This window comes from Melospiza georgiana, chromosome 11 (assembly GCF_028018845.1).
Source record: "Melospiza georgiana isolate bMelGeo1 chromosome 11, bMelGeo1.pri, whole genome shotgun sequence".
In the NCBI taxonomy this organism is placed as follows: domain Eukaryota; kingdom Metazoa; phylum Chordata; class Aves; order Passeriformes; family Passerellidae; genus Melospiza; species Melospiza georgiana.
Genome location: NC_080440.1, coordinates 3401223 through 3429181, shown reverse-complemented (window position 1 = coordinate 3429181; position 27959 = coordinate 3401223). Strand labels below are relative to the sequence as shown.

The 27959-nt window shown below is 42.7% G+C and overlaps 1 protein-coding gene across 1 annotated transcript; it reads left to right on the top strand.

Annotated features, from left to right (window-relative positions):
* Positions 1-5: 5 nt before the first annotated feature.
* Positions 6-27699, top strand: PPP4R2 (protein phosphatase 4 regulatory subunit 2). The gene is made up of 9 exons (XM_058032069.1): positions 6-165; positions 865-946; positions 17429-17599; positions 22058-22151; positions 22956-22993; positions 23309-23383; positions 23742-23885; positions 24154-24422; positions 25384-27699. The coding sequence occupies exons 1-9, from the start codon at positions 132-134 to the stop codon at positions 25695-25697; spliced, it is 1221 nt and encodes a 406-aa protein (XP_057888052.1). The 5' UTR covers positions 6-131; the 3' UTR covers positions 25698-27699.
* The last annotated feature ends 260 nt before the right edge of the window (positions 27700-27959 follow it).

Below are 27959 nucleotides of genomic sequence, written 5' to 3'. Positions count from 1 at the left end.
GCACGGGCACGGCGCGGGCGCCATGTTGGAGCGTCGCTGAGCGCGGGGTCTTGCTGTGAGCGCGGCCCGGTCTGCGCGGGACTGGGGCGGGGGAGCCGCGCGGAGCCGCGGGGGAATCGCCCGGGCGGATCATGGACGTCGAGAGGCTGCAGGAGGCGCTGAAAGGTGGCGGCGAGGCTGGCGGCGGGGGCTGGGGGAGCGGTGTCGCCGCGCGGAGGGGAAGACTGAGGTCCCTCAGACGCTGTGGGGGGAGCGCCCCTCGCTGAGGGCGATGGGTCCCCGCGCGGTGGGGAGGGGGCTGCTCGCTGGGGAGGGTCCCACAGAGTGGGGAGAGCCCGCGGGTCGCTGTGGGGAAGCGGAGGGCAGAGCCCCCGATCTCCCTACCCAACGACCCTCGGGGCTGCGTGAGGGGATCGGTGACTCTCGGGGCTCCCCGGCTGCCGCCCTGGACTCCCCGCTCTGGCCGCCCCTTCTCCCTCATTCCTCCCCCTTCCCCCGCATCCCGGCCCCTTCCCTCGCATCCCGGCCCAGCCCGGACCCGTCCCCTTCTCCCTCGCCAGCCCTCTCTGTTCTGGGCTCAGCCTGAGGAAATCGGTCTCTTTCTGTGCCGTAGCTGCTCACAAGAAGTTGCAAATCAACTTTTGCCACTCTGGTGCGTGCGGTTTCTCCGCAGGAAAAATAATAAGTGTTTCCCAGGGCTGGGAAGCTGGTGGAGTTCATGGGAACAGCCGGAGCATTGTGAGAACACAACAGTGTTTATGTGGGAGCTGTACTGATAGTTCAAGCAAATCGCTAATTATTGTGAATTTTTGTTCTGTCCCGTCTTCTTTTACCATTCTTTTTGTGTCGTTCTCATGCCAACAGATTTTGAGAAGAGAGGAAAGAAGGAAGTGTGTCCAATACTGGATCAGTTTCTTTGTCATGTTGCTAAGACTGGAGAGACGATGTAAGTGTGACTGTTTTGGTGGTCCTCAGTTGTGACTTAAAACAATTCTTGCATTTACGTCAGTGCGATTTTACCAGGATTCTTTTTTTGCCTGTAGGTTGCTTCAGCGAGCTGAATAAGCTTTCCTTAGTTCCCATTTAATTTTATATGGATTAATTTAGTCTGCTGATAGTTTGATCTAATGAGGAGAGACTTCTGGTATAGGCTTTGCTCTGGGGTGTCTGTCAGGTCTTACTGATCCTGCTCAGCACAATAAAAAACCTGTTGCTTTCCCTGTAATTTTTAACAGAGATTCAGGTTTTGTAAGTGGCGAGTTCAGCTGCTGTCGCAACGCCTGCCGTACACACTGTTGTATAACTGTGTTCGCAGTATCTAATTGTGTTATTTACATAAAGATATCAGCCGCTCACATTGTTTCTCTCTGAGCTCTGTAACCATCCTGCGATTGTGTCAGGGCGCTGCCGGTGCCGGGGCCGATCCGGAGGCGCTTTCGCAGCCGGGGTGCGCGGGATCCGCCCGGAGCTGCCGCGGTTGTGCCCCCGGAGCTGCCGCGGTTGTTCCCCCGGAGCTGCCGCGGTTGTTCCCCCGGCGGAGTTTCCCGGTGCCGCTCTCCTCTCCTCTCCCGGCGCTCCCCTCCCGCCCGGGAGCTGAGGGAGCCGCGCTCCTTGCAGGGATCGCCGTGCTGACTTCCTTGGGCTCACTATTTGGCAGGAAGGGGAAAGGCTTCCCCGGCTGCGCTGCCGTAGCGTGGCTCACTTTGTGGCGCCCAGGCTGTCTCCTTGTTTTTGAGGCCTAGTGCCAGACTACGGCTCCAGCAGGGGAGATTTGCTTTTGCGAGTGTTTTGTGATCAGCCAGTGACCGCAGGGGCTTTGTTTGAGTTTCTAGAGTCCCGCGAACTTGTAAGAGCTTTTGTAGCTTTTGGTGGTTTTTCTTTTTCTTTTTTTTTGGTAGCTTGCTAGTGCTGCTTGGATTAATGGTTTAGAAAGAAAAACAAGTTCTGAAATGTACTTTGCTCTTTGAATAGAAGGCTCATGCTCAGCAGACATACACAACTGAAATGCTTCATGTTTTGGGGTAGTGCTTATTATACAGAAAAAACACACCACAGTAAGCCCATACTAAAAATATGTTTAAAATTTTTTCCCCATTCTGAGATATTTCTTCAGGTTGTTTTTATTGTTTCTGCTACTATCATGTATATTCCAAACTAATTTTTAAAAAGTGATTCTATAGGGGCAAATTTTTGGGAAAATTATTTCCTCTCTGATTTTATTTTCATTTAGGAAATCTAGGTTTATTCTTATTATTTTTATTTTATTTGTACAAACTTAAACATGAACTGGGGTCTGTCATCTAATGTACAGATCTTGCCTTCTATGTTTGCAGAGTTTTATTTTTGGTTTTTTTGAGGTCTGTGGCTCTTTTCAGCCTTCTTAAACCTTTCAGGTGCATTAAATAGTTTTTTAAAAGGTGTTGGATGTGAATATGAGAAGTGCCTAATATAATCTGGAGGTAGGCATGGAAATACTGTTTTATAATACTAAATTTGCTTCAGATTTTCTAGCAAAGTCTGTATTTGTTCATCAAAGATGTTTGTTTGTTCACTGATGTGTTATGTGTGAAAATATCAAGGAAAAAATGAGTAAAAAAATTAAAATCTCCTGGGAATCACTCATATGAAGATTGCCAACATGCCTTTTAAGAACTTAATGTACTTTTGAGCTGGTACAGCTTGACAACACAAGTCTTCTGGAATAGGCAGACCTAACAAATACATACAAGTTTAAAATGCACTAGATAGTCTTTATTTTCACTTATATAAAAATAACTTTGTGTAATACAATGAATCTAAACCAGCAGATACTTTGGAGTGAGAAGATAAAATACTATTTTGCCATGATGTTTGTTAGGATTTTTACAAAGTTCAGAGTATAGCTTGAATAAAACAAGCAGTGAGGATGGTTTAGTCAGGGGTAATTACACCCGTGCGTTGCAGACTTGATTATTGAACAACAATGGATCTTACTCAGTCACAGCCTGTTCCTAATGTAACAAACAAAAAGTACTGAGGCAAATCAGGACAAGTGAAATGTGAAATATTTTTGTGTTCAGTTGTTAGTTCTGGGAGAGTTACATGGTCTTCATGGGGGTTCTGTCAGCTTTTTAACTTCATCATGAATTCTGATTTTTAGAGGATGAACTGCAGTCTGTATCCTGGGGTAAATGCTCTCATCCTCCATGTGTTTCCAGACAGGGTTGCAGCAGATCTTGGTGACTCAGTAAAATGAGTTTGAAAAGGTAGTAATGAAGTGAATTAAAGTGATGTTTGAGGTTCTCCTCCAAGCCTGATCGCAGGCAGCTCACCCAGGTGAGGTCGCTGGGCGCCTCCCTGCCCCCACTTGTTCCAAAGTGCTTATTCATCTGAGGAGCTGGGAGCAGGTAGGTGCAGGTCTGGGTGAGGCCCTGAGCTCCCTGGCAGTGCCCTGGCAGCAGCCTTGCCTGCTGCAGCCCCTGGCTCACTGTTCCACTTGGGCTGCTGAGCTGCCTGGGCAGGAGCTGCTCACAGGCCTGGCTCTTCAGGACAGGCTCAGTTCATTGATCCTCGGGTTCTGTCCTGGAGAGGTGGTGAAGGGGAGGAGCAAAGGGTGAGAGGTGATAAAGCCTCCACTGCTCCTGTGATAAGGCTCTCAGTATCTGTATTGTAATTAGAGGTCTTTTTCACTTATGAGGGAGGTGTGGAACAAAAACATTGCTGATTTTGGTTCTGTTATCACTGTAAGCTTAGGTGTGTTATCAGTGCTGTGCAGTAAAGCCCTGATCATACAATGATGTGCATTCACTTCATCTTTTTGAAGTTTTCCTCTTGTGCAGAGTTAACCATTCACTTAATTGCTGGTGAGATTATGGCCTGCATTTACAGGAGCCAGTCTAAACTTCCTTGATTAGAGGTGACAGAAGCAAAAGTCTGATTGTTTGGCTACTATGAAATATTTTTGTTTTTTAACAGTTGCCATGGTAAGACTTAGCCTTAGGTGGAACATAATATAAAGTTTGTTGTTCAACCTTTTTAAAGTTGTCTTGAATCTTAGGAATTTTTTTCTTCTTTTCAGAGTAACATACTCCTCAATTAACCTGACTTTTTACTGAGATGCTAACTGGAATTTCCTTTGTGAGACCAAGTACAGTCAGGGAAGTTTGTTACAACCTCCTTGTCTCCAGTTTGTACCAGATCAGTGTGACTTGCAGCACTGAGGAAAGTGAAGAGGGAGGAAATTTGTTAGTCCTGGTACTTAGCTGTGTCTGAAAGACCTCTAGAAACAGGATGAGGTTTTGTGTTCTTTTTTTTTGGTAAGAAATCCACTTATCTATTTTTTCTGAAGTAGAAAGAGCTTTAAAGGATGGTATAGAAATCAGAGCATTGCAGTTCTAGAAGTAAAATGCAACAGTGACATTTTTTTCTTGTTTCTGAAGAATTCTTAAAGATAGTTATGAAGATCACTTCTCAATTGTGATCTTGTGTCCTGTGTTTAAGATGTTTTCTTTTACCTCTTAGGAAATTGTCTTGGGTTTAGAATCACTCTGTCCCTTCAATAGCAAAAATGTTTTAAAACCATTTATTTAGGTACTTCACCAAGAAAATCTAATGTGTTGGACTGGAAAGGAAAACTAGATTTTTCTAAAGTGGAAAATAAAACTTTGAAAACTAAAGCAATCAAAAATTTTATGTTGGTTTTTTATGCATTTCCCTCACTCTCGCCCTGGGGCAGGGAACCTATAAAGTGCAGTTTTAATGGCTTACTGTAGTGGGAAGTCTAATGCAGAAGCTTACTGCCAGTGAAGGAATCCAGAGAGTGGTGAAGTACCAAAATGTGGAGCAGTGCAGTTTGTAGGCAGGAGTGATTAATGGTAAAATCCTTCTGGGCCTAAGCAGAGAGCACTGCCCAGGACGTGATGCAGTTACACTGGTTCTTCCCCTCAGTGCAGCTTAAACATCCATTAAAATACATTCTGGTTTTGTTTCTTCCTGTAATGAAATTCTTTTGGAAGCTCTGAAATGTTTATTTGAACCTCATCTGGGCCTGAAAACAGAAATTGTTTCTTTGCATGTTTCCTGGAGGGCCAACATAAGTGGGTTTTGCAGAGTTTCTTGAACCAGGTTTAATTCATGTGATTGTAGGACACATCTGGACATTGGTGCTGTCATCATAGACTAGTTGGAAGTGACTTGTGGAGGTGATCCAGGCAGATCCTGTGCCCAAGGAGAGCTAATTCCAAAATGAAATAAAATGGATTAGGGCTTTGTGCAGCATTTCTGAAAATCTCCAGCCATGGCAATTCCATACCCTCAGTTTGGCTCCCTGTTTTACTGCTTAACCATGTGCAGTGGGAAGAGCATTTCCATGGAGCATCCTGGGCCCTCAGAAAGGAACCTGTTTCCATCTCCCTGGCTGCAGCTGGCCCTTCCCTGTGGCCCTCAGCAGCTGCATTCCACCAGCAGAGCCCGTGCTTCTCTCAGCAGGGCTGGCAGAGCTCAGCTCCCTGACCAGCGCAGGGGTGCCCTGAGCGCCAGAGCTCGGCTCCCTGACCAGCACAGGGGTGCCCTGAGCACCAGAGCTCGGCTCCCTGACCAGCACAGGGGTGCCCTGAGCACCAGAGCTCAGCTCCCAGCCAGCACAGGGGGTGCCCTGCTGGGCCTGAGCACCAGAGCTCGGCTCCCTGACCAGCACAGGGGGTGCCCTGCTGGGCCTGAGCACCAGAGCTCAGCTCCCTGACCAGCACAGGGGTGCCCTGAGCACCAGAGCTCGGCTCCCTGACCAGCACAGGGGTGCCCTGAGCACCAGAGCTCGGCTCTCCAGCCAGCACAGGGGGTGCCCTGAGCACCAGAGCTCGGCTCCCTGACCAGCGCAGGGGTGCCCTGAGCACCAGAGCTCGGCTCCCTGACCAGCACAGGGGTGCCCTGAGCACCAGAGCTCGGCTCTCCAGCCAGCACAGGGGTGCCCTGAGCACCAGAGCTCGGCTCCCTGACCAGCACAGGGGTGCCCTGAGCACCAGAGCTCGGCTCCCTGACCAGCGCAGGGGTGCCCTGAGCACCAGAGCTCGGCTCCCTGACCAGCACAGGGGTGCCCTGAGCACCAGAGCTCGGCTCCCAGCCAGCACAGGGGTCCCTGCCGGGCTCTGAGCCCCGCCGGTGGCGCTGGGCGTGGCCGGCCTTTGGCACCGCAGGCGCTGCAGCGGAGCCGGGGCTGCCCTGGGGCTGCAGCTTCGCTTTGCTCAGGGTGAACTGAGTGAGCGTTCTCTGGTCCTCCCTCCTCGGCAGCCGTCAGGTGGATCAGGGATGATTTGCCTTTGGTAAATTACATAACTGTAAATGTAAGTTACATAACTGCAGCTCCACCAAAGATAATGGCAAAAATACCTCTGACCTTTTGATGCTGTTTCATGTATTTATGTAGCAGAGAACTTTTTTCTTATTACACTTTAAAGCTTTTTTTGAATCAGTTTAACTTTCCTATTTGTTTATTAGGGCAGTGAAATAGTTTGTTTACTAGGAGAGGTAAATGAAGATACAGTAGCCATGAATTCGTACAAGAACAAGTTTGCATCTCGGTTTAAGTGTTTTAACTATGTACTGTGAAGGCTTGTGTAATATCCTTTCTCTTGTTACAAATGTATAGACTTTTTTAGCCATATGTTCTCTGGCTTATTTCACATGCTTAAATTTAAATCTATTTTTTCCTTTAACTGTGTTCTCTGCTTTTATTCAGTGAGCATTTGTCTTGCTCAATATGTGTGCTCTAGCATTTTTTCTGATTTCGGACTTACTTTCTGGAAATCTTAATGCCTATTTGGGGAATGTAATTCCTTATGATTTTTTAAAAAACATGAAATAAAACAATTCTCAGGTTTCTGTTGTAATAAGCACAATCCTGTTTTGCTGAAAGCAGTTTCTGTGTGCCTTTGATTGTGTAAGCCTGTTCCATTTCCATGCTCTCAGTAAAGCAAGAGATGTAAGTAAACTTCCTTGCATTGTTGTGCACTATTACTCCTCACTAACTCCATTCCATTCAGCATCTGGAATTACCCCCTACTAATTCCCATTCCACTGATGTCTGGAAAGGAGAGGAATCTTTGGTCAGAAAGCCTGCTGATGTACCTTTGTCAACACTAATTTAGCTTCCTTGTTCTTTTACCTCTATTATAAACAAAAATTTCTGTCTGTGTCAATTGTGTGGCTGCAGTACTTGAGAGCAGTATCAATGAAATCACTTGCTGCTTTGGGAAGCACACACTGTTGTAGTGTTTTATTTTAAGTGCTGCCACTTCATATCTGTTGGGAGTGGAGTTTACAGTGTAAAGGTCAGACTTCAACTGCCATTGTAAAATGTGTGTGATGAACTGAGCCTAATAAACATTGGTCTCTCTATGGAACACGTGTCAGGAAAGACAGAAAGCAAACTGTGATTGCAGCACTGAGGTTTTTGGAGTGATTGGACTGTTTTAATCACAAATGGAGCTGTTTGCCCTTTCAGATTTGCAGGGTTAGTGTGCCTTCCTTCCCTGTTGCTATACACAGTTCTTGTGAGCACATTTCCTGATGATCTTTTTGGCAGCCAGTCCATGTCACTTTGCACAGGAAACCCCCCAACATGCATTCTCTGGTAGTTCCTGCAGCTGCATGTGTTTCTGGTGATCACTTTTACTTGTATTCTGTGCTCATCCTTCTCCTCAAGCTCACTTCTCCGCCTTGCTTGATGGGATTTGTTGTCACCCTCAGGGTTTCTCCTGGTTGGTACTTTCACCTTTCAGTGACATTGCTGTAGTGGCTGCCTCAGTGTGACCCCTGATACTTTCCAGTGGGCCTCAAATCTCTGTTCTGTGGGGGCTGTACTTGTTAATATTTCATCTGAAGGACTTTCCCAGGCATTTGGGTCTTGTTCACTCTATTTTACACTTCTCTGTGGCAAGGATGTTTTTCCATTTTGACTTTGTAATTGGTGAGCCTTGATCCCTCTTCCTGTGTGAAGCTTTTGGCAAGGTTTGTGCCTGGTGGCACCTGGAGGAAAGAACAGGGCAATAGTGCCCACAGAAGGAGGGGTACACACAGTCTGGTTGGCTTGGGGAAGGTGGATTCTCAATTTGTGGATGAACCAGACTGATGCTGCTGTTCCACAAAGCTGATACATGTCTGGCAGGTCTCAGCTTTAGAAATAAAGCTACTTGAAGACAATGACAAAATTTCCATGATGCCAGTACCTGGTGATGCTTGGCTTGAAGTGGCAGGGGAGTGTGATGATGCACAAACCCCTAATGCCTGTGGGTTAGGGCAGTGAGGGAGGGCACACCTTGGCATGCCAAGCTCAGCATGTGCCAGCTGAGCTGCCTTGTGGAGGAGCCACTTGGGTGGCTTTTGTTTCTGGTTTGGAAGGAATCAGTAAGCAGTGCAATTTCCTTGGTGCCAGCAGAACTGCTGTGAGAGCTGAGTGGGGCCTGTGGGGTTCTGGGGCTCTGCATCAGGTGCCAGGCACAGGGATGCCCTGCAGCAGAGATCCAGGGGGGGCTGCACAGGGTGCATTTCCCTGATCTGCTCTCCCAGCTTTATTGCTTGACACCATAAACATCTGATCATGTTATGGCAGTGTGGCTGCAGCTCCTCCAACAGTGACACTGTTCTTGTGTGGATTTGGTTATTCTGGTGATACCTGAAGCAACATTGCTGTCCTGTATTGCCTTCTACTCTGCTACAAGGAAGTTCATTTTTGAATGAAGAATGTTGTAATCTTGTACTTTTTTGTTCTGTGGTCAGTGTTTGACTTTAAAATAAAAGAAAACGAAAGGTACTTGGGTTTGGTTTTAGATAACTGTGTTCACAGATGTACTTCTTAGAAAACTTTGGCCTGAAATTTTGTTTCTGTTCTGTGGGACAGCTATATTCTGTTAGAGTCAGCTGAATATTTATCAGCAGAGATTAGAATTAGTCCCTTGATGATTACAGATAGTGCTTTAATGTCTTCTTCAGCTGCTTGTTTCCATAACTAAGTCTTAATCTTTGTTGTTCCTGGCAAGAGCAGTGGATATTTGCAAGCAGCAGAGGTGAACACTCTCACTACTGAAGTAGTTGTAGTTCTAATGTCTGACAGTTCCCTGGTTCTGGAAGGAGCTCACTGTGCTCCCAAGGAGAGCAAAGGCTGGATTTAGGCTGGCAACAATCAGTGAAAATGGAAAAACACCTCCTGTGCTTGTGGGAAATACCAGTTTTTCCTCCTTTGAACTCTTCAATATGTTTTTAATTAAAGTGAAAGGTAACATGAGGTAAAACCCTGCTGCAGATAAAATGTGAGTGTTTAATTTTACATGAGTTATCAGGTGAAAGGGAACAGGACGCTCCCCCAGGACGAGGCTTTGCCAGTGTTCTCCCAGCAGGAGCACACTGCAGCAGGGCTCAGTGTTCCAGGAAAGTCACCCTACAGCAGCACCTCAGCTTGGAAATTGTTTAGAAACACTCAGAAAGGATCTAGCACTTGTTTAAGGCTTTGATTTGATGTTAGGCTGAGGTGTTTGCTTGCCAGAAGCCACTCTCCATTGGTGTTCAGGGGGTTTTACAGTGTGAATTTCTTGTCATTGTTTGCAATTTCCCCTGTTAATCTGCACTGTGTGAATGGTGAAAATAGCAGCACTGTGCAAAATCATTATACTAAAATGAATTGTATCAAAAAACTGTTGAAGCACAACAAATAGAAAAATAGGTTTCAAATACAAGGAATCTTTGACACAAGAGTGGAATTAGGTGAAATATGTTCTTTTACCTGATAAATGAGTGCTGCTGCTTAAAGAAATGGCTTAGCTCCCTACTAGTCACATCACACACCTTGCTCAGCCTTATCTGCAGCATTAATTCTGTGGTTAGATCAGTGATCTGCCTCACCTCCCTGTGTGTGGGATCACAGGAACGTGTGGGAGCAGCAGCACAGCCTTGCCCCTTTTGGTGTAGACAGAGGACAGGCTTGAGTGTCTGGTGGGCCAGCACCCCCTGCCCTGCCCTGGGATGGGATCCCTGTGGGAACCTCAGCATGGCTCAGGATTTTTATCTCCCTCTTACTGGGAGTTCAGTGCTGCAGCTTTTTATCCCAGAAATGGTCAGTGGTATTTCCTGAAAAAGTTGAAAGTACACCTGTTTAAGAAGCAATCTGTTTCTATCTTAAATAATGAAATAGTAATTCCTGTATGAAAGCTAACATGTCAAATGGCAACAGGTTTGGGTTTTTTCATATGCTGGTCTGAAAATGCTGGGAATTGTGTTTTAACAGGCAGTTCTTAAAATTTTGAACTTGTGCACCCTTTCTGTATAATTGTGTATGTCCAGGTATCCTTGTTTACAGCCACTGAATAGATCTCAAATTTGGGTGTGCTGGATAAGGTTAGGATTGAATCAAAACCATGAAAAGGTGGAGGGAGTGGGAGTAGAACAGAGACACCCGAGGGAAGAGCTGAGCGTGGCCTTGGTGCCGTGTGGAGGGGATCCCTGGGTGCTGCTGCCAGGGAGGGGACAGGGCGGGATGGGGGACAGGACAGGACAGAGTGCCCGGGCAGGGGACAGGACAGCACAGAGTGCCCGGGCAGGGGACAGCACAGCACAGCACAGAGTGCCCGGGCAGGGGACAGGACAGCACAGCACAGAGTGCCCGGGCAGGGGACAGGACAGCACAGCACAGTGGCCCGGCAGGCTCCCGGCGCTGCCTCCCCGCCGCCGCTCTTTGCACAGCCCGGGCGAAGGGGCCGCGCTGGGGCCGCTCCTGCCTGCCCTGGGCTCTGCTCCCTGCTGGCAGCCACGGGCTGTGCACCAAGGCCGTGCTGCAAAGTTCGCTGCCTTGCCAGGGCTTTGAGTGGGTATGTGATTGCTGAGTGCACTTCATTTTCTCTGCCTTTGCACTTTCCAAATAGTTCTGGAGATCCCATTGATTGACCTGAATAGCGAAGGAATTCACTTGTTTCGGACGAAACTTTAATTTTGCCTTTGACAGCCTGGGGAAATTACTGTGTATTAGAGTACATCTTCATCTCCTATGAGCTCTAGAACAAGACACAAAAGAAAAGAAACAATTACTAAAGTTGGCAGATCACTTCAAAACACCTGTTTCCTACTAGCAGGTCTCTGTGGGTCAGTCATCTAAGTCAGCAAAAATTGGAGGGGCAAAGGTAACAGCAGTGACTGACATCTCTTGTTCCATGATGTGACTCCCTCAGAGATTTCCTCTGGTTCTTTCCTTGTGTGTTCTGAGGACATTGCCTTAAAATCAGTTTAGCTGGACATTAAATGTTTGCATCCTAAATATACTAATTTGGTGGGGGTATTTCTGTTTTGTGCTGGTTCTTTGTTTGTTTGTTTTTAAATTTCTGCTTGTCAGAGAGCCAGTAGTGGGAGAAGTGTGGAGAGGGAACTATTTCCTTTTATTAAGTTCTGATATTTCTTTTATGGCCTGTTCAATGAACAGAATCAATAGTAGATCCACTTTGGTTTCATTTTATGTTCTGTGTGGTATTCAGCATCTCTCCAAAACAGATGGCATCCTCTTAAAATTTAAATCAAGTAATTTTGTAATGAACTTAAACACTGTGAAATCTGAAGACAGACATCCCACCAGGACTCCTGGGACTCTTCATGTTTTAAGTACATAGCTGGGTCTCTGGAAGCTTAACATCTCTTCAATATAATGTTTTTCTTAATTAAACCTCTAATCTGTAAGGCAATTCCAGAAAGATTTATGGAACAACTGCAGTACTTTCATTTTTGGAGTTAGCCTTGTTTCAGGCACTCTGAATTCTTCCTCCATTCTTCAGTCAATTTTAGGTTTTGTCCTGCTTTGCTTCAGTAAGTCTTACTGGAGTTTGAACCTTAAAATCTGCAGAGTTTGTCTAAAGTGGATGAGCCATATGCACTCCCCCAGGGCTGTGTCTGATGTTTCATGTCAGTTGTTAAAAGGGACATGAGTAAATCAGTGGAGTTGCCTTCTGCACTCCTGGGGACTTGGCAGCCCAGCCTCCAATTTTACAGCAAAGCCTTGCAGTGCTAAATACATGAGAGGGAGCCATGTCATTTGTTCAACATGGATTGTTTTCCCTTAAAAATAGTAGGGATTTTTATCTTTGTTTTGGGTTTGCCCAAACAACTTTGTTAAATATTTTTGCTCTTTTTGTTGATACCTTATCTCCCTATGACTATAACAAGTGGCCAGAGAATCAAGTATGAAAACTTGTCCAGTGGTCAGAAGAAAATACCAGTTAATTCTGTGACACACAACAGTGCAGATACTGAGCTGGTCTCCTCCTCCCCAGTGACCATTGTGGCAAGACAGAAAGCTGCTTTCACAGTTTCTCCAGGACAAGCATTTTGCATGAGCAGGGAGATAAGGGAATGGGGGGATGTCTTTTACACCCTGGGAATGCGATGATCAGATTATTTCCATGTAAAATTCAATTTTGTTTGGATATGCATGTTTGAAAGGATGAATCCTATGCAAATCATGTTAGCAGAGACACAGTCATTCCTTGCAAGCAACTTTCTGCTACTAATTCTTTGAAATCAGAGCATTGCATCAGATTTTGCCCTGCTTTGTGTCTGAGGTGGCCTGTTCCCTGCTGAGGATCTGTTCAGCAAGTAGAATTGGTGCATTTCTAAACTTGGTTGATGTTGCTTGGCAAATTCTGTTGATCTGTAGTAATGGATTAGTTCCAAGAGCAAATCATGTAATTCAAGTACAGGTGTGAAATAGATTGATTGCTGTTATTAGAGAACAGAGCTATTTAGGGTTGTGTTCTTCCATGACTCTGCTCTGACAGTGTTAGATTGTGTCTAAATTAATCTCTCTTCTTTTTGTTGTTGTATTTTATTATTCTCCTCTGTGCAGTGGAGATATTTTTGCTGCTTCATCAACTCTCAGTGACTCAGTGTTACTGTTTCATGTTCTGACTCTGGAGTTCCCCATCCCTCCTTTGTGGCTTTCCTCTTAGAGTTGAAGTTTCTTGTCTTCATCTACTAATTTTGATCCCATTCTGGGGTTTTGTTAGTTATGTGTGGGATTTTTGGAAAAAAATAATTTTATTAGCAATTTTTTTGCATAGCCTGTCATTTAGTTTAATCCCTTGTGGCTCATTTCATGTCTCATGTCTTCCCTCACCCTTTCCTAGCCTTTTGTCACCTTGTCTCTCTAATTATATGTAAATCTTCTCCAAACTTGCTGATGTTCTTTGTAGGATTGGCTGTTTGGTCAGGTGCTGTCTGCTTTCCTGATGGACTTTGAAAATACAGCTGAGTGTCTTCAAACACTGAAATCTTTCATCCATTTTTCTCTTCTGTTTCTAATGCTCAATGAAATTGCCAGGTCAGGGACTGCACTGGGGTGTTAAACATCTTCTCATACCTTGAGGCACATTCTTACCATGTATCAAATGTTTAAGTAAGGATAGAAAGACTGAATTTGTTGGACTCTGTTGCTTGACTTTTAAAGGTGCTTTTTTAAAACCAGTGAAATTTTTGAGTTAAACTACCAACATTTGTGTCTGCCCTGGGAACATCTGGATTGGGTGGTGTCTGTATGGATACAAGCTGTAGTTCTGCAGGGCTGGGATTGATTGTTCCTCTTCAGCCATTCCTTGACTTTGACTTTTTTTTCTTGTTAGGGGATTTTTACTTGAAATCAGTTTCTTCCTCTTGGTTTTTTGTATGCCAGGGCAAATCATTGAGGTTGATGAAGGGGAGGATGGTGCAGGATCTTCCCTTTGGAGGGAAGCAGAGGACTCTCATGATGAGCTGACATTTTTTCCTAAATTTTTTGGAGCATGTGTGGAACTCCAGGCTCATTAGCCCAGGAGAGCTCTTTGTGCAGGTACATTTACACAGGGTGACCCAGATATTGCAGTGAAAGGTGCCTTGATGTACAGAAAATGTATAGAACTACAAAGCCATCATTTTCTAAAAGGAAAGTACAGCAAACTAAAACATTTTGGGATCAGCTAATTTTTGTAAGTATTATTTTTGAAGGTGTTGTTTCAGATCATGCAGTGCTCTCAGTAACTTTTTTCTTTGAGTGGCTCTGAAAGCTCTCAAAGTTGCTGATACAAATTCCTAAGCTGGTGTGGTGGACAGGAAGAGCATGGTTTGGAAGAAAAGGCTGATTATGTGCAATGCTGAGTGGGAAGAGCAAGTATTTATAAACAAGCCTGCTCTGAAAAAAAGTATCAACAGTATTTTTTCCATGGAGTTTCTTCAGTTTGTTTTTCTTACAGAATTTATCTTGTTTATCAGTTATTTTCCAGTGTATAAAACTTAGTGAGCTTGTACATAAAGCAGAGTAGAAAAAAAATTTCTTTTGCTTCTGTTTGGTTCTTGATCTAACTATAGAAAATATTGACCAAACTTTTCTCTTGGTTTTGGGTTCTCACATTGTGTAACAAAGCAGAGAAAAAAGGGGTTTTCTCAGGAAGCTTATGATACATGTGGAATATTTTCCTTTTCCTAGAAAACAGATACTTGGCACTTGTTTGTCTCTTGTTTTGTCTGTATTTCTAAGCAACCAGTCTTTCCATGAATGGGGAAAAAAATTCGAGAGTTGTAGATAAAGATTGCTTTGATAGCTAGCAGGATATGTGACTTGTAATCTTAATTTTGTACTGCCAAGCTCCACCCACTGTTAGGAAGGGTTGGGATGAGACACGTGAGTTTGTAAAGTTCAGCTGGTGCCAATTGTTCGTGTCATTTTCATGGACTGGTAAAACAGGAAAGGTGACTTGGCTCTTGTGACACTCACTTGTGATCACTTCCACTGAGTAAGTGGGAACTGAGAAAATCTTACTGTGCCTGCAGAAATAATTTTGGTTCTTTTGGTCAGAAATGAGTTCATTATTTGAGCAGCACTGCTGTCAGGAGATGCACAGGACAGCTGTGTTTATTGTTTGAGTGCTGCTCTGTCTGGGATTGCCCTGGGTGGAACAGGGGCCTTTGAGCAGCTTTGCTGCTGCAGCCTGGGCAGCAGGGAGCCCAGCAGGGCTGGGGAGCACAGAGCCTGAGCCCCTGCAGCCCCTGCACAGCTGCTGCCTTGGCTGGAGCTGCTGCTGCTGTCTCTGGGCGAGCTGTGCTCACCCTGTGGCTGATTGCAGGGTGAGTTTATCCCCAAACCCTGCTGCCTCCCAGTGTCACCTGGCCTGTGTCACCTGGCCAGCAGCCATTGAGCAAGTGGTTTGGAGTGCAGGTTCAGAGCTGCTTTCTGTGTCAGTAGTTCAGTGTGTTGCAGATGTGAGTTCTTAGAAGCCTTTTTATAATGGGAGAAATGCTAATTAAAATTTGTAGTTTAAAATCCAAGTGATAGTTTTCTCAACATCTCAATATGGACAACATTACAATCTTTGTTTTCTGTAGTTCCAGCATTGTAAAGGAGCTGGTGAGTGCTGCTTTCAGGCAGGAGATTGCAATTTTAAACCTCATGTTGTTGATTTATTTCAAACACTGATGGGTTAATAGTCAGTGAAAAGATAAGTGTTACTATTTAGCAAGAAATAAGTAACAATGAAAACAAAGAGCGACTCAAGTTTTACAGTGTGGACATATATCCAAATGGGGTTGTCAAGGAATGTTTAGAATAACAGTGGAATCCCCTTTCATGAGGCAAGGAAAGCTCTTGGGATGCTCTGTGGGGAGTAATCCCACACTGTCATGGGGTTATTTACTGTGGTTGTGGTTTGTTTATGTATTAAATCTGTGATTTGTTACTAACACTTTGGTTTCATGGTGGTGACACTGCAGAATTGTACAGCTTTTTAATTTAACATTTGCAGTAGTGATGCCTGATAGTGTCCAGTGGAACATTATAGTGTTCTGCTTTGGGTGGAGAATGCTGCTTGGAGACAATCCAGCTAGACTCAGTAGTGCTCTTTAATCCATACATTCCCTTTTGGGACCCTGATGTTTATTTATTTGTTCAATTTTATTATTGTTCACTAAGTCCTGTGATCCCTCCTGTTGTGAGGTGCCTGAAGGTCTCTTGTGAAGGAAAACAGAGCTTTGCTTTCCTCTTTGGAATTCCCTCATTCTTGCAAAATTTATCATTCCTGGTGAAAGACAGGGCTTTGTGTTTGGATCTCTGTAGATAAACCTGAGCTGTATTCCCCCCTTCTCATCTCATAATTATTTCTTTGAGACAAAGGAGAAAATAAAGGCAGAGGTGACGTGGCCCTGCTGTTGTGGTGCAGGCAGGCTGCCAGAGCTTCCCTGGCCATGGTGTGGGATTTGGTGGTGCTGGAGATGCAAACATCACCATCCATGGTTGACAGCACAGACAGCTAGGGCAGCCCTGTGTGGGGTCAGAAATGGGCAGGGCTGCAGAGATGGAGCCTTTGCTAAGTAGTTTTCTGTATATTGAATATTGCCTTGAGCAGGAGCTGAAGGGCTGTCCAGGGGCTCACATTTTACACTGGTTTGCTTTGAGCCTGCTCCTGCCAGAGCGTGTGTGTTACAGATAAATGTCAAAGATCATTTTCTCTCTTTCTTTATTGTTGGTTTGTTATTCCCTGTTTGTTCTTTTTCTCTGTGCTGGAGCTGTGCAAGCTCCTGCTTTAGGAACAGAAACAAATCGATCCTGAACTGAATCAGTTGCTGCTCTCACGTGGCTCCCTGTGCTGCCCAGGGATGCACATCCCAGGGAGGCCCTGAATGGCTCCTGTGGCTGCCATGGGTGGGCAGGGACTTGTACCCAGTGAGAGGGACCTGTTTGCTTGAAAATGTCAAAATCTGGAATTTTATCAATGATGAAACTTGAAGCTGTAAGGCAGGAGGTAACGTGGAGCCATCTTAATAGCTTACTGTGTGGGAATGTTTATTTGGAGTCAGAGTTTTGCTCAGTTATTTGTCAGCAAGTGCCAGCTGTGATACAGGAACATTTGCCTTTTTCAGAAAAAGAGGTACCATGAAAGGTACCATGAGATGATTTTAAGGTGTGTGGAGTTACAAAAGGCCTTTGGTAAGGTTTTGTGAGGGGAGCAGATAATGCTGTGTATAGTTGCTCTATGGATTCCAAACTTGAAAAACTTCATGGTTTGGTGTGGTGGGTTTTTTTGGTGTGGGTTTTTGTGGTTTGTTTGTTTGTTTCCCCTTCCACCTCGTATGAGCTCAGTGAAGCTGTAGGCTCCCTTGCATTGTATAGACACGTGTATATTTCAGGTTTAGGTTTGCCTTGTCCATAGATATTGGTTCTTAAGGGAAATGGCTTCCCCTGCTGTTGGTGGCAGTTGATTTGTGCTCCATTGTTCCATGTAATTGTTGAAATAGTTCCCGTGCTCTAAACTCAGGAAGGAAAACAGCCCTGCATTACTTGCCTCGTTTATCTCAGGGCTGGCATGCCAGGGTGAAGGCTGCTATGCAAACATAAACTCACACTGTTGTTCTTGGCTTTAGGACTAACTTGCCTGTGTCTCAATGCTTGTGTTTTATGCAGGGTTCAGTGGTCTCAGTTTAAAGGCTATTTTATTTTCAAACTGGAGAAAGTCATGGATGATTTCAGAACCTCAGCTCCTGAACCAAGAGGGCCCCCCAATCCAAACGTGGAATATATTCCCTTTGAAGAGATGAAAGAAAGAATCCTGAAAATTGTTACTGGATTTAATGGGTATGTATCCTTTGTTTTCTATGATCAGGATAACAAACATATTTCCCCTGTTTTTAACACAGTAGTTTGTACTGTCTCTGTGACTGTTCATTTTGCTTGCTTGAATGGATGAGCAGAAGCAAATACACACTTTGGAAATACATTACAATAGTTTCTGAACTTTATTATTGTGTCACTGAATGAAAAGTGTGACATGTGACATGCTGTGCTGACATTCACTTTGTTTTTTCAATATGTGTTTAGTTTTTACACAGTGCAGTTCAAAGAAGTATCATATTACTGTGTGCATTTAAGAGATTAAATAGACAGTCAAGTCAGACTTCTTTTAGTGCATTTTGAAATACCAAATGGACAGAGGTCTTCTGGTGTTCAGTTCCTGATTGTTTTGTGGCAGTTCACTGGCTTTTGAAGAAACCATGCTGTGAGAAGCAGGGTGTGACCAGGAGGCAAAGGTGTACCTGGGCTGGAATTACTAAACTCTGCCAGATTCAGATTTCTAGCTGAAGTGATACTGATGAAGGACATGGGGTGTTTGCTCTGTTGATGACAGTGTCCTAGACTGAAATGTATCTGTGCCCTTTGCTGGTTTTCTAATTTTGGAAGTTTTTGTTTCCTTTCAAATAAAGCTCCTGATGTTTTTGTCTTATTTGGTGTGTCCTTTTTACTAGCTTACCTAGTATTTTTGTTGTTAAACTGGATGACAAACTTGCCATGAGCTGAGTCATCCTGCTTGTAGTGCTCAGTGCTTGTTAAGAGACTTTCAGCATTTTTCTCAGCTTCTTGATAAATGGGCATGTTCTAAATCTTGCCTTTCCTGATGCTCTGAAATTTCAGGTTCAGGGGTACTACTGGCATGTCCTCAGTATTGTATTTATCATTTATACTGGCATTGTTCCATGCTACTTCATTTATTTGCAGTTTAGGAGTTTTAAGTCAGATCTCCTCTTCCCCCCACGATTGCTCTCATGTAGGAGACTTCTAAGAATGTGAAATTCAGCTTGTTCTCAGCTCCCCAATATTTATACCGGGCTGCTTCACTGCAGGAATTTCAAAACAAACCTATCCTTTATGCTCGAGTCTGCCTCTCTCCCGCCTCCCCCAGCTCTCTGTTCATGCTTCATTGCCCACAGAATGGGTCATGTTCTCCCGGGGACAGCTCATGAATGGGCTGCTGTTATCTGCTGTTGTTCCCAAGGGCGCTGAGCAAACCTCTGCATGAGGGTCTGGAGCTTGGGCTGTGCCTGTGCTGTTTCCATCCTTTGCTGGAGCACTTCAGGGTGCTCAGCTGCACTGAAACTGCCAGGCTCTGAGGAAGCAAACTGCATCCCTTAGTTACCTTAAAGGAAATAATGCCTGGGGATGATTCAGATCTGGGATTGCAGAGTAAGTCCTGTAACCCCCACAGGGAGGATGTGATTGTAAAAGCTGAATCATGTCAAGATCTGCCCAAAAAGCAGCAGCAGCAGGTTTTGGGTTGTGAGATTGGTATATCCAGGCTGCTTTAGGGCTGTGGGTGTCATTTCAGGATACCAGGACAGACAAGGAACCTACTTGATGTGACTTTATTATTGGGACATAGTGTTTGTCTAAGAGAGAGGGAAAGAGTTTGTTCAAAGTGGCAAATTTGTAAAAACTTTTAATTTGAGTTGAAGAACGAACACATTAAGAGACAAACTGGCTCTTTTAACCTGTTTATATCTTATTTGACATGGTGTCTGCACAGGTCTGCCGAGCCAGATTCTCTTTATAACTCTCTTACAATTGCTTTGGAGTAGGAACTTCTGTCATTTTTTTTATCCTTTGTTAGTGAAACAAAGAAGTTCCAATTTCTAAGTTATTGGGGATCTCTGATGATAGAGAAGTTTTCACAGCATGAACAAAATAATCATAATCCAAATTTCATTTTTGGGGTTATTTTCTTACTACAATTTAATATAGCTGTTATAAGTAGTGTTCCCAGATCCCTCTTCAGTCCTGTCCAAATGAATTTTTGGTTTGTTATTCACTCTGGACTGTAGTGCTGGAAGTGCAGTTTTGAGTGTGTTGCTATAGAATTTTAAGTGGTTACCTTAGATCAGGACTATTCATGCAGCTCATGTGCTGAGCTAATTGAATTTCTGAGTATTTGCAATCAGCTCTTGTACTGCTCACAAACTTGACATTGGTGTTTCTTTATAGATTTACACCGATTTAAATTGCCTCTCTTTTAAAATCACCTTGTTGAACTATTTTAAAACAATAGTTTTTTCACTAGAAAGAGTTTCTGAGGTGAAGTTAACTTTGGGTTTTGTCAACTGAAAGCATTTGTAAATGTTGAAGGAGTTCCATGCAGAGGGGTGATTGTGTGGCACCGGGTGCCATCTGCTGCTCAATGCACGAAGTTCACTTTGCTGGGAAGAATTTGGAGGGAAATGAGTTGGCTTTTCCTTTTTCTTTTTAACTTATTATATCAGAGAGTAAAAAACAAAACAAAACCACAGCTTTACAGCTTTTCCTTCTGGAGTCAGTTGCAGGCTGCACATTTCTTGAATTTTCTGTTGTACTTGGGGAGTTAGCCCTGCATTGATGTCCCAAAACACTCCATGTCACAGCATTCCAGGGGACCAGTTGAAAGTACAGCTAAACCCAAATTAGCCAGGCACTGGTTCCCCAGCATGTCTTACAGATCTGATGGAGAATAATTTAAATCTGTATGGTTTTGTTTCTGTTGAATAAATGGATTTTTGAATGGACTGTCTATTCTATTAAAAAAATAGCAAAATCTCTTCAATTATGAGTTTCCAACCTAAAACCAAAATGACCATCACAAGAAATAATAAGATCAATTTAATATTTTATCTATATGGAAAGATGAACAAATTGAGTAAATTCTTTGTGACTTAAAAGAAGGCACTGTACAGAATCTGAATATTGTGAGTATGGACTTGATCTGTAAGGTCTCTTCTAACTTGATGATTTCATGAAGAATTTGGATGTCAAACATTGCTGGTTGACCCATGAAGAGCAAGGGAAGGGAAATTAGTAATGCCAGAACTATTGTCAAGCTTAAGAGCCTTCATATAATAAACTGAATTAGAAGGAACACTTGTTCCTGTGGTTTTTCTGGTTTGTTGGGGATTAGGACTTCCTCAGTAACATAATGTACAGGCAGTTCTGGAAATGTAATTAACTTGTTGATACTTAGTCACTCTCTGAGTACTGCTGGCTTTTAGTGAAGTGCAGTGTCATGTGGGATGATGAATTGGAGCTGTGCTGACCTCTCTGCACTGAGCTGGTGCAGATCTGGGCATCTCTGATGTGGCTTTTAGCTAATGAGCAAGCTGGAGATCCATGCTGTGTTAGCTCCTGACACAGGCTGGAGATACCATGTACTGACTTCCTCAGAAAATAATAAATGTGCAATTTGGACAAAAATTTGCAGTATAGGGATGTACACACACATACATGTCAGATTGATGCTGCTCTGGATTTGGTGTCAATTGTATTCCCAACCATGACATGGTTCCTAAGTATTGTATTGTACCAAACATTCTTCTTAGATAACTTCAGCTTCAGCTTCCAATAGTTAACTATAAAAAGGCGTGGTACTTCATCATTTTACTGAAATAATTTGGACAGAAATTTGTTAAAATGTGACACTGAACTTGGACTGAAAGTGTGTGACACCTCAGGTAACTGGGAATTGTTTGTAAAGTGTTGCTTGTCTGAAGGGTCAGTTTCTCATTTCACCAGGGATGAAAACTGAGTGCAGAATTGTCAAACCCAAAAATGTGTTTATGTGGTTCCTATGGGCTTACACATCACTTATTATTATTATTATTATTATTATTATTATTATTATTATTATTATTATTATTATTATTATTATTATTATTATTATTATTATTATTATTATTATTATTATTACTTATTATTACTTATTATTACTTATTTTTCCTGATCTGTTCCTTGATAGATGAGTACATTGTCCAGTTGCAGCAAAATAGATTATTTGTAACAGCTGAAGTATAATGGTTCCACTAATTCCAACATTTACTGCTTTTTCTGTGACTGTGTTTTGTAAAACCTGAAATAAACTACAAGTTGAGACTTTTTTAGCTCTAGTGTGTATGGCTCAAATTTGTTTTGAATCCCTTACAATTTCTGTTCTGTGTATTGGAATAGTACAGTCAGAAAGTTTACTGTTGGTGATCTGATTTCCTTTTCATTGTTTAAATGAATCCTGTGAGATGTGGGATGATGTGTTTAGGATTCTACTTGGGTTTTGTGGTGGTGAGCACAGGAAACAGCTTTGTATGAGACAGGAGAAAATAAATCCAGTATTGCTCATGGTAACAAATTTCAGTCCTGGTTTTGTTCCACCTTCTCAGTTAGGGGGAGAAAGTGATAATGTTGTTGCTTCCTAACAGTTGCACTTATAAAATAAAATTAAATTATTACAAATCTATTTCATTGCAGCATCCCCTTCACTATCCAGCGACTCTGTGAGTTGCTGACAGATCCTAGGAGGAATTACACAGGAACAGACAAATTCCTAAGAGGTGTGGAAAAGGTATGTATTTCTGTGAGAGAAAACACAGCTCCACAGTCACAAGCACCACTTAATAACTTCCCAACTGCTCCCCAAGGTCTGCTGCTTTCCCTGGGGCTCAGAGCCAGAGTGCAACCGATGGCTGCTCCTAAGTGTCTGAGTTTGTTTCATAGCTTTCAGCAGCAAAAAACAATTTAAAAATAACTGCAGACAAAAATGAATCTCAGGGCTGCAATTGCTGTGTTTCCCAATCACTGTGCAGTGCTCCACCTGTAGTTTGTGCAGGTTGGCAGTTTTTGTATGGAGTCCTTGTTAGAAATACCCTGAATCTTTTGATCAGGAATTTCCTCCCTCATTTGGTTTCAGAGTAGATCCAGAGGTGAGGAAGGGAGGCCCCTTCCCTCCAGTGTCCTTTGTTTCAGTATTTAAATCCTGTGCTGTAGCAGAGTGTGCCTTCAGAAGGGCACACAGGTGTCTTGGCTGGCAGTTCATGATTTGTGTCAGAACGTGGGATCCTTCAGGAGCCAGGGAGAGACTTGGAGAATGTGGTTCCACAATAGGGTGCTTCAGTATTTCTGAATACTTTGTTCTCCAGAGATCCCTCAGTTAGGAATTACAGACACTCAGGCCTGAGGATTGATGTGCTGGACAGTAACAAACTTAATAAAATCTTGAATTTTAGTGTAATTATGGCCTGACCTTGTCAGAGGGAGCAGAGGTATTTTAATAGATAGGACCAAAATCCTGTAATTCTTAAAAGTTCTGGAATGTTGTCAGGATCTGAAGCTTCTGTTTCTGATCTCCTAATGTGTTTGTATATTACAGAATGTCATGGTTGTCAGCTGTGTATATCCATCTTCAGAGTGAGTATGATCCTCTTTTCCATGAAACTTCAAGCTTGTGTTGGTAACAGGGAGGATGTGTGTGTCTGATGTCTCTCTGTTGCTGTCAGTAGTTGTGTCTAAAAGCCAAACATGCAGAGTTCAGCTTTTGTTATCAACAGTTCAATCAGCAGGGATGGTGCCTGCAAGTGTAATAATTTGGGAATAAATAAAAAGCCCTTGGGGAGTGACAGTGGGGGCTTTGTAAGATTGGGATTGGGAAATTCTGTGCAAACAAGCTTGAAGTGATTTAAAGTTCCTTTATTCCTAATATTTTGTTGTTGTTTTGTTTGTTAGGAAAAACAATTCCAGTAGTTTAAATCGGATGAATGGTGTTATGTTCCCCGGGAACTCACCAGGGTACACTGACAGGTGAGTTTGGCTCAGGGGTTTCACTGTACTGGATCAAAGCAGTGGAGTTCTGGGAATAAGCACCCTTGAAAATGAGGTGTGACATGGGACACTGGGGAATGGGGACAGAGGGAGCAGGAGCACGTGTGCCATGTACTCTGTATTTTGATCTCTCTTAACTTCATTGTTATTTAAATTCTTTATCAAATCTGCACATTGCAGGTGAGGAATGTTTTATTTAATATAAAACAGCAAAGCCCTTCATCTGTTTGTTTAGTTCTGTTGATCTTTTAAAGAAGAGGTATAACTACTTTCTGCCAGGTAGGAACAAATGACCTGGCTGAAAGGCTGGGTTAACTTTTCATTGTTATTTTTAAAGATCGAATGTAAATGGCCCTGGGACCCCCAGACCCGTGAGTCGGACGAAGGTTTCCTTGTCAGCTCCCATGACAACCAACGGTTTGCCAGACAGCACAGAGCATAAAGAGCCCAGCTTGCAGCAAACAGAGGAGAAGAAACACAGGTTTGTCTGGAGGAGTGTGTTTGAAGCTCAGGTTTTTTGTTTATGTTGTAAAAATAGTTTAAAAAGACTGACCCTCTAAGGGATGCATAATAGAGTCTTAAATCAGGAGTGATGACTTCGAGGTTTTGTTATGTAGAAAGTGGAGCAAATTCTCTTGTTACCACTTAATGTTTTTAAATCAAAGGAGTTGCTACTCTTTTCTTAAAGTGTGACAAGTTACAGAATGTTTGAATTCAATAAAAGCTACATTGGGTTTTGTTGCTTGTAGTGAATCACCAGCGTCTGAATCAGAAGGTGCTCAGAGCAGCCCCGTGAAAAATAAGCACTCTGAGGATGATCCTGCAGAAGCAGAAGGACATGAGGTAAAAAGACTTAAATTTGACAAGGAAGGGGAAGCCAGAGATGCACCAAACCAAACTGCCTCCAGTGAAGTCTCTTCAGGCATGGGGGAAGAGACAGAAGCATCCTCTACATCTCAGGATAAAGAAAAAGATGCTTCCTGTGCCAGACAGCACTGTACAGAGGAAGAGGAGGAAGGTAATTCAGATTTCACTGTCTTCTTTTGCTTCCAAGGAATTGGCATTTTCTTTGCAGGAGGCCAGGGCTGTGGGATGGCTGAAGGTCTCCAGTTGTGCTTAAAGATGAGCTGCTTGTTCATACTTCAGTTCTACATAATTTAGCAATTCTGTTCTTTTCTTTTTCCTTGGTTCTGTGCTCAATTTGAAATTTACACAGGGGTACTTAAAACTTCTGAGGCCATGAATTAGATCAGGATGCACCAGGAATTCAAGAATCCCTGTGTTAGGCTATCATCAGGTGTTCTCATCTTTCTCCAGAGTGGGGATGGGTCACAGCTCTGTTTGTCTATATTAATTATGGAATTTATTTAAATACACATACAAATTTATGTTCTTCCACTGACGAGGCTGAGCAACAATATCTCCATATCCTATTAGAATAGTAAAAATGATCTCACTGTAGGGCAGGCTCTGTACATAAGTTAAAAAAAGTAAATAACTGCAGTTAAAAGACTAATTAATTTTTTACATATTCTTCAAAGTTTACTTTGAATTATTTTTGTGGCTCATGTATTTGTACAATGTTCCTGTAGATCATGATGACTTTACACCTGAAACAGCTGTGGCTTCATAATTTCCAAAAAAACAGCTTCTGAAAGCAAGTGGAGGGTGTGGGGAAGCCAAAAAAAGTTACTTCTTAAACTTTGTCTTTATCCAGTGAAACTTAATTAAATGAAGCTACCTGTTAAATAAACTAACTTTTAAAATTGTATGGGATAGTTTAAATTGTTGGGATAGTTTGGATATCCTGACAAAGGTGGCTCTGACTCTTTACCTCTTCTAATAAAATTGGGCTTTGTCTGTTTTTCCTGCCCTTGGCTGTGCTGTGGAAGTTCTGCTCAGCATAGCTTGGAGTGGAAAGTAGCATGATCAGGGGATGTGGGCAAACCCCTTGGTAACACTTTGCTTTTTGTTCCCAGAGTCCTTCATGTCTCCCAGGAGCGTTGGTGCGGACAGAAAGGATCCAGACAAAGACAGTGACTCCTCGAGCGTGGCTGAAGAGAGCTCTGAGGAGAGCAGTGCCATGGAGGAGTCTGAGCAGCCACGGGCACAGAAGGATTTGCACTCTGCTGACAGTGACACCAGTGCATCTGCCACCAGGGGAGCTGGCTGCAGTGACACAGAAGAGCTGGGCTCCTATGCCAGTGAAACTCCAGAAAACTCCTCAGAGACCCCGATGGAAAACAGTGATGAAGCCACAGAAGCTGCAGACGAACCTATGGAGCAAGACTAATTTAAATAAACTTAGAGGCAGTATTTTCCATAAGGCTCCGGTTTTACACTGTATAAATAATTTTATGTAATAAAGTGGACCTTTAGTTTTACAAAAAGAAGCAGGTTGTAAAATAAACTTCTCCATGGATTGAACCTTGAAAGAGTTGTACATGATAAGAACTGTGAATACCAGCTCCTTCAGGTCCTGCTTACCGCTGAACTTTCGTTTGGTCAAATCAGTGGTTTGTGTATAGTTTTTTTTATTTAGAATAAAAGTTTTTAAACTGGAAGGTAATTATAATTTTGACAACTTTTTTGGAGATCACCACACCTAGTTGTATGTAAGCAAGAAAGCTTTTTGTCTTGTCTTTTTCTGACAGCTCTAGCAGTTACTTCACTTTTTGGTTACAGTTTCAACATTTGACATGTGAAATTCGGGGTTTCAGGCTGGTTTCTGGATTTTTATTTAAATACACACCAAGGAACCTTCTGTTGTGTGTTTCAAATGTGTTCCATTTCACACACACATCTCCACACAGCATGTACCCTCGTGTTCTAAGGGGGAAAGGGTATATTTTTCTGTTTCTATAAAAGATAAATACAGCAAATACTTTTTCTATAGGAAAAGACTGAGTTCACCTCTCAAGGCACTTTGCTTTGCCTCTGGAAAAACAAAACACATGAAATCTGGCCCATATGAAACCCTGAAAATACTAACATTGTTGAAAACACCAGAGTAAACACATTCCAAGAGAACTGTTCCAATGACAACATTTTTGTATACTTCTGAGGTGCCTGAGTGAAAGGAGTTCATTTATTTATGAGAAAATGTGCTTTCTGTTGAGAACATTGTAATCAAAACATTAGCTTAAACTTTTGTAGAAGAAATGTTTGAAAATAAAATACCTTGGAAGAAATGAGCAGGTATTTGCCTTTTTGAGTGCTTCTTGGAGCTTGTGAATATTGTAGAGAAGTCTCAGAGTTCCTCCAAGGTTTGCAGGTGGCATCGGGCTGATCACACCACGGGATGGGAAGGATGGAGATGTGACCCTGGTCATGTTCCTGAGCTGCAAGGGTTAGGGGTGCAGAGGAATCACCACGATTTGTATAACATTTTGGAAGTGAACTAAATATTTTTGAACATGTTACTTTGACAGCCAGTGTTACATTTTTTTCAAACCAGCTCAAAGCACAAACTACTGCTTTAAACTCAATATTTTCCAGTTCCCATATTTAAAGACATGCAAGCTGCAACCTCCCAGTCACAATTACTGGCTGCCAAATTTATACCTGTTTCTTCAACTGTACCTTTTTGATATTTAGAATTTTTAAATTTCTGTAAAGTAGATTTTTTGTAGATTGTAATGAGTGCTCACTGCCATTGTGAAACGGTATATAATTGTATAATTTCTGTGTGTAAACTGAATGCTTGGGCTTTCAATACAGTATTCATATAAAGCAATAAATATTAATGTTATGAAATATCTGAGTACATTTTTATCACACTTGTCCCTCTTTGGTTTTAAGTTCATGTACCTGAAGTACAAAAATGACCTCTAAAATGCATGCTGATAGTTTCTTGTACTACATGGTCTGCTTTGTATTGTTTGGGGGAAATTTAGGTTTTGGTTAATACCAGAATTAATTTGGCTCAGTTGGACTATTTATGAAGTAATTTCTTGCTGATGTTACCTATCAAGTTGTGAGCAGACAGGATTCAGGGAGACGCTTGCAAAAAAAAATAAAAATCTTCTTGATCGAGATCCCCTTGCAGAAGGAAAATTGTACTTTGACTCATTTTCATTGTGCTGAAGGGTTGGATGTGTGTTATCAAATTAAAGGACTGAACCAATATATTGAAATTAGGAAAGTTTAAGAATATAGTGACATCTTACACTTCTTTTTTTTTTTTTAATATTTTGCCAATGAGAAAATTTTAAAATTTCTAAGTTTAGAGATTTCTGAAATTTTCTTTAGATTGTTTATTTGTGACGATATTGTCAATAAACTTGTTCTTTAAGCACCTGTGACCTTTCCAGATGTTTGTTTGAGCAGCTTTAGTGCCATTCCTGCAGAGACCTGCAGAGGGATTTGGAGGTATGGATCCATTGCTGTATCTGCAACTTATTTTAAAGACTAATAAAAGTTGAAATAATGCTTCAACCTCACAGCAAAGATCTTAATCCTAAATGTGCACCCTACATTTAATGAAATCTGGTTTAAATTACACACCCCAGAGCACATGGCTTCAGACTGGGAGTGGGTTTAGATTGGATGTGGG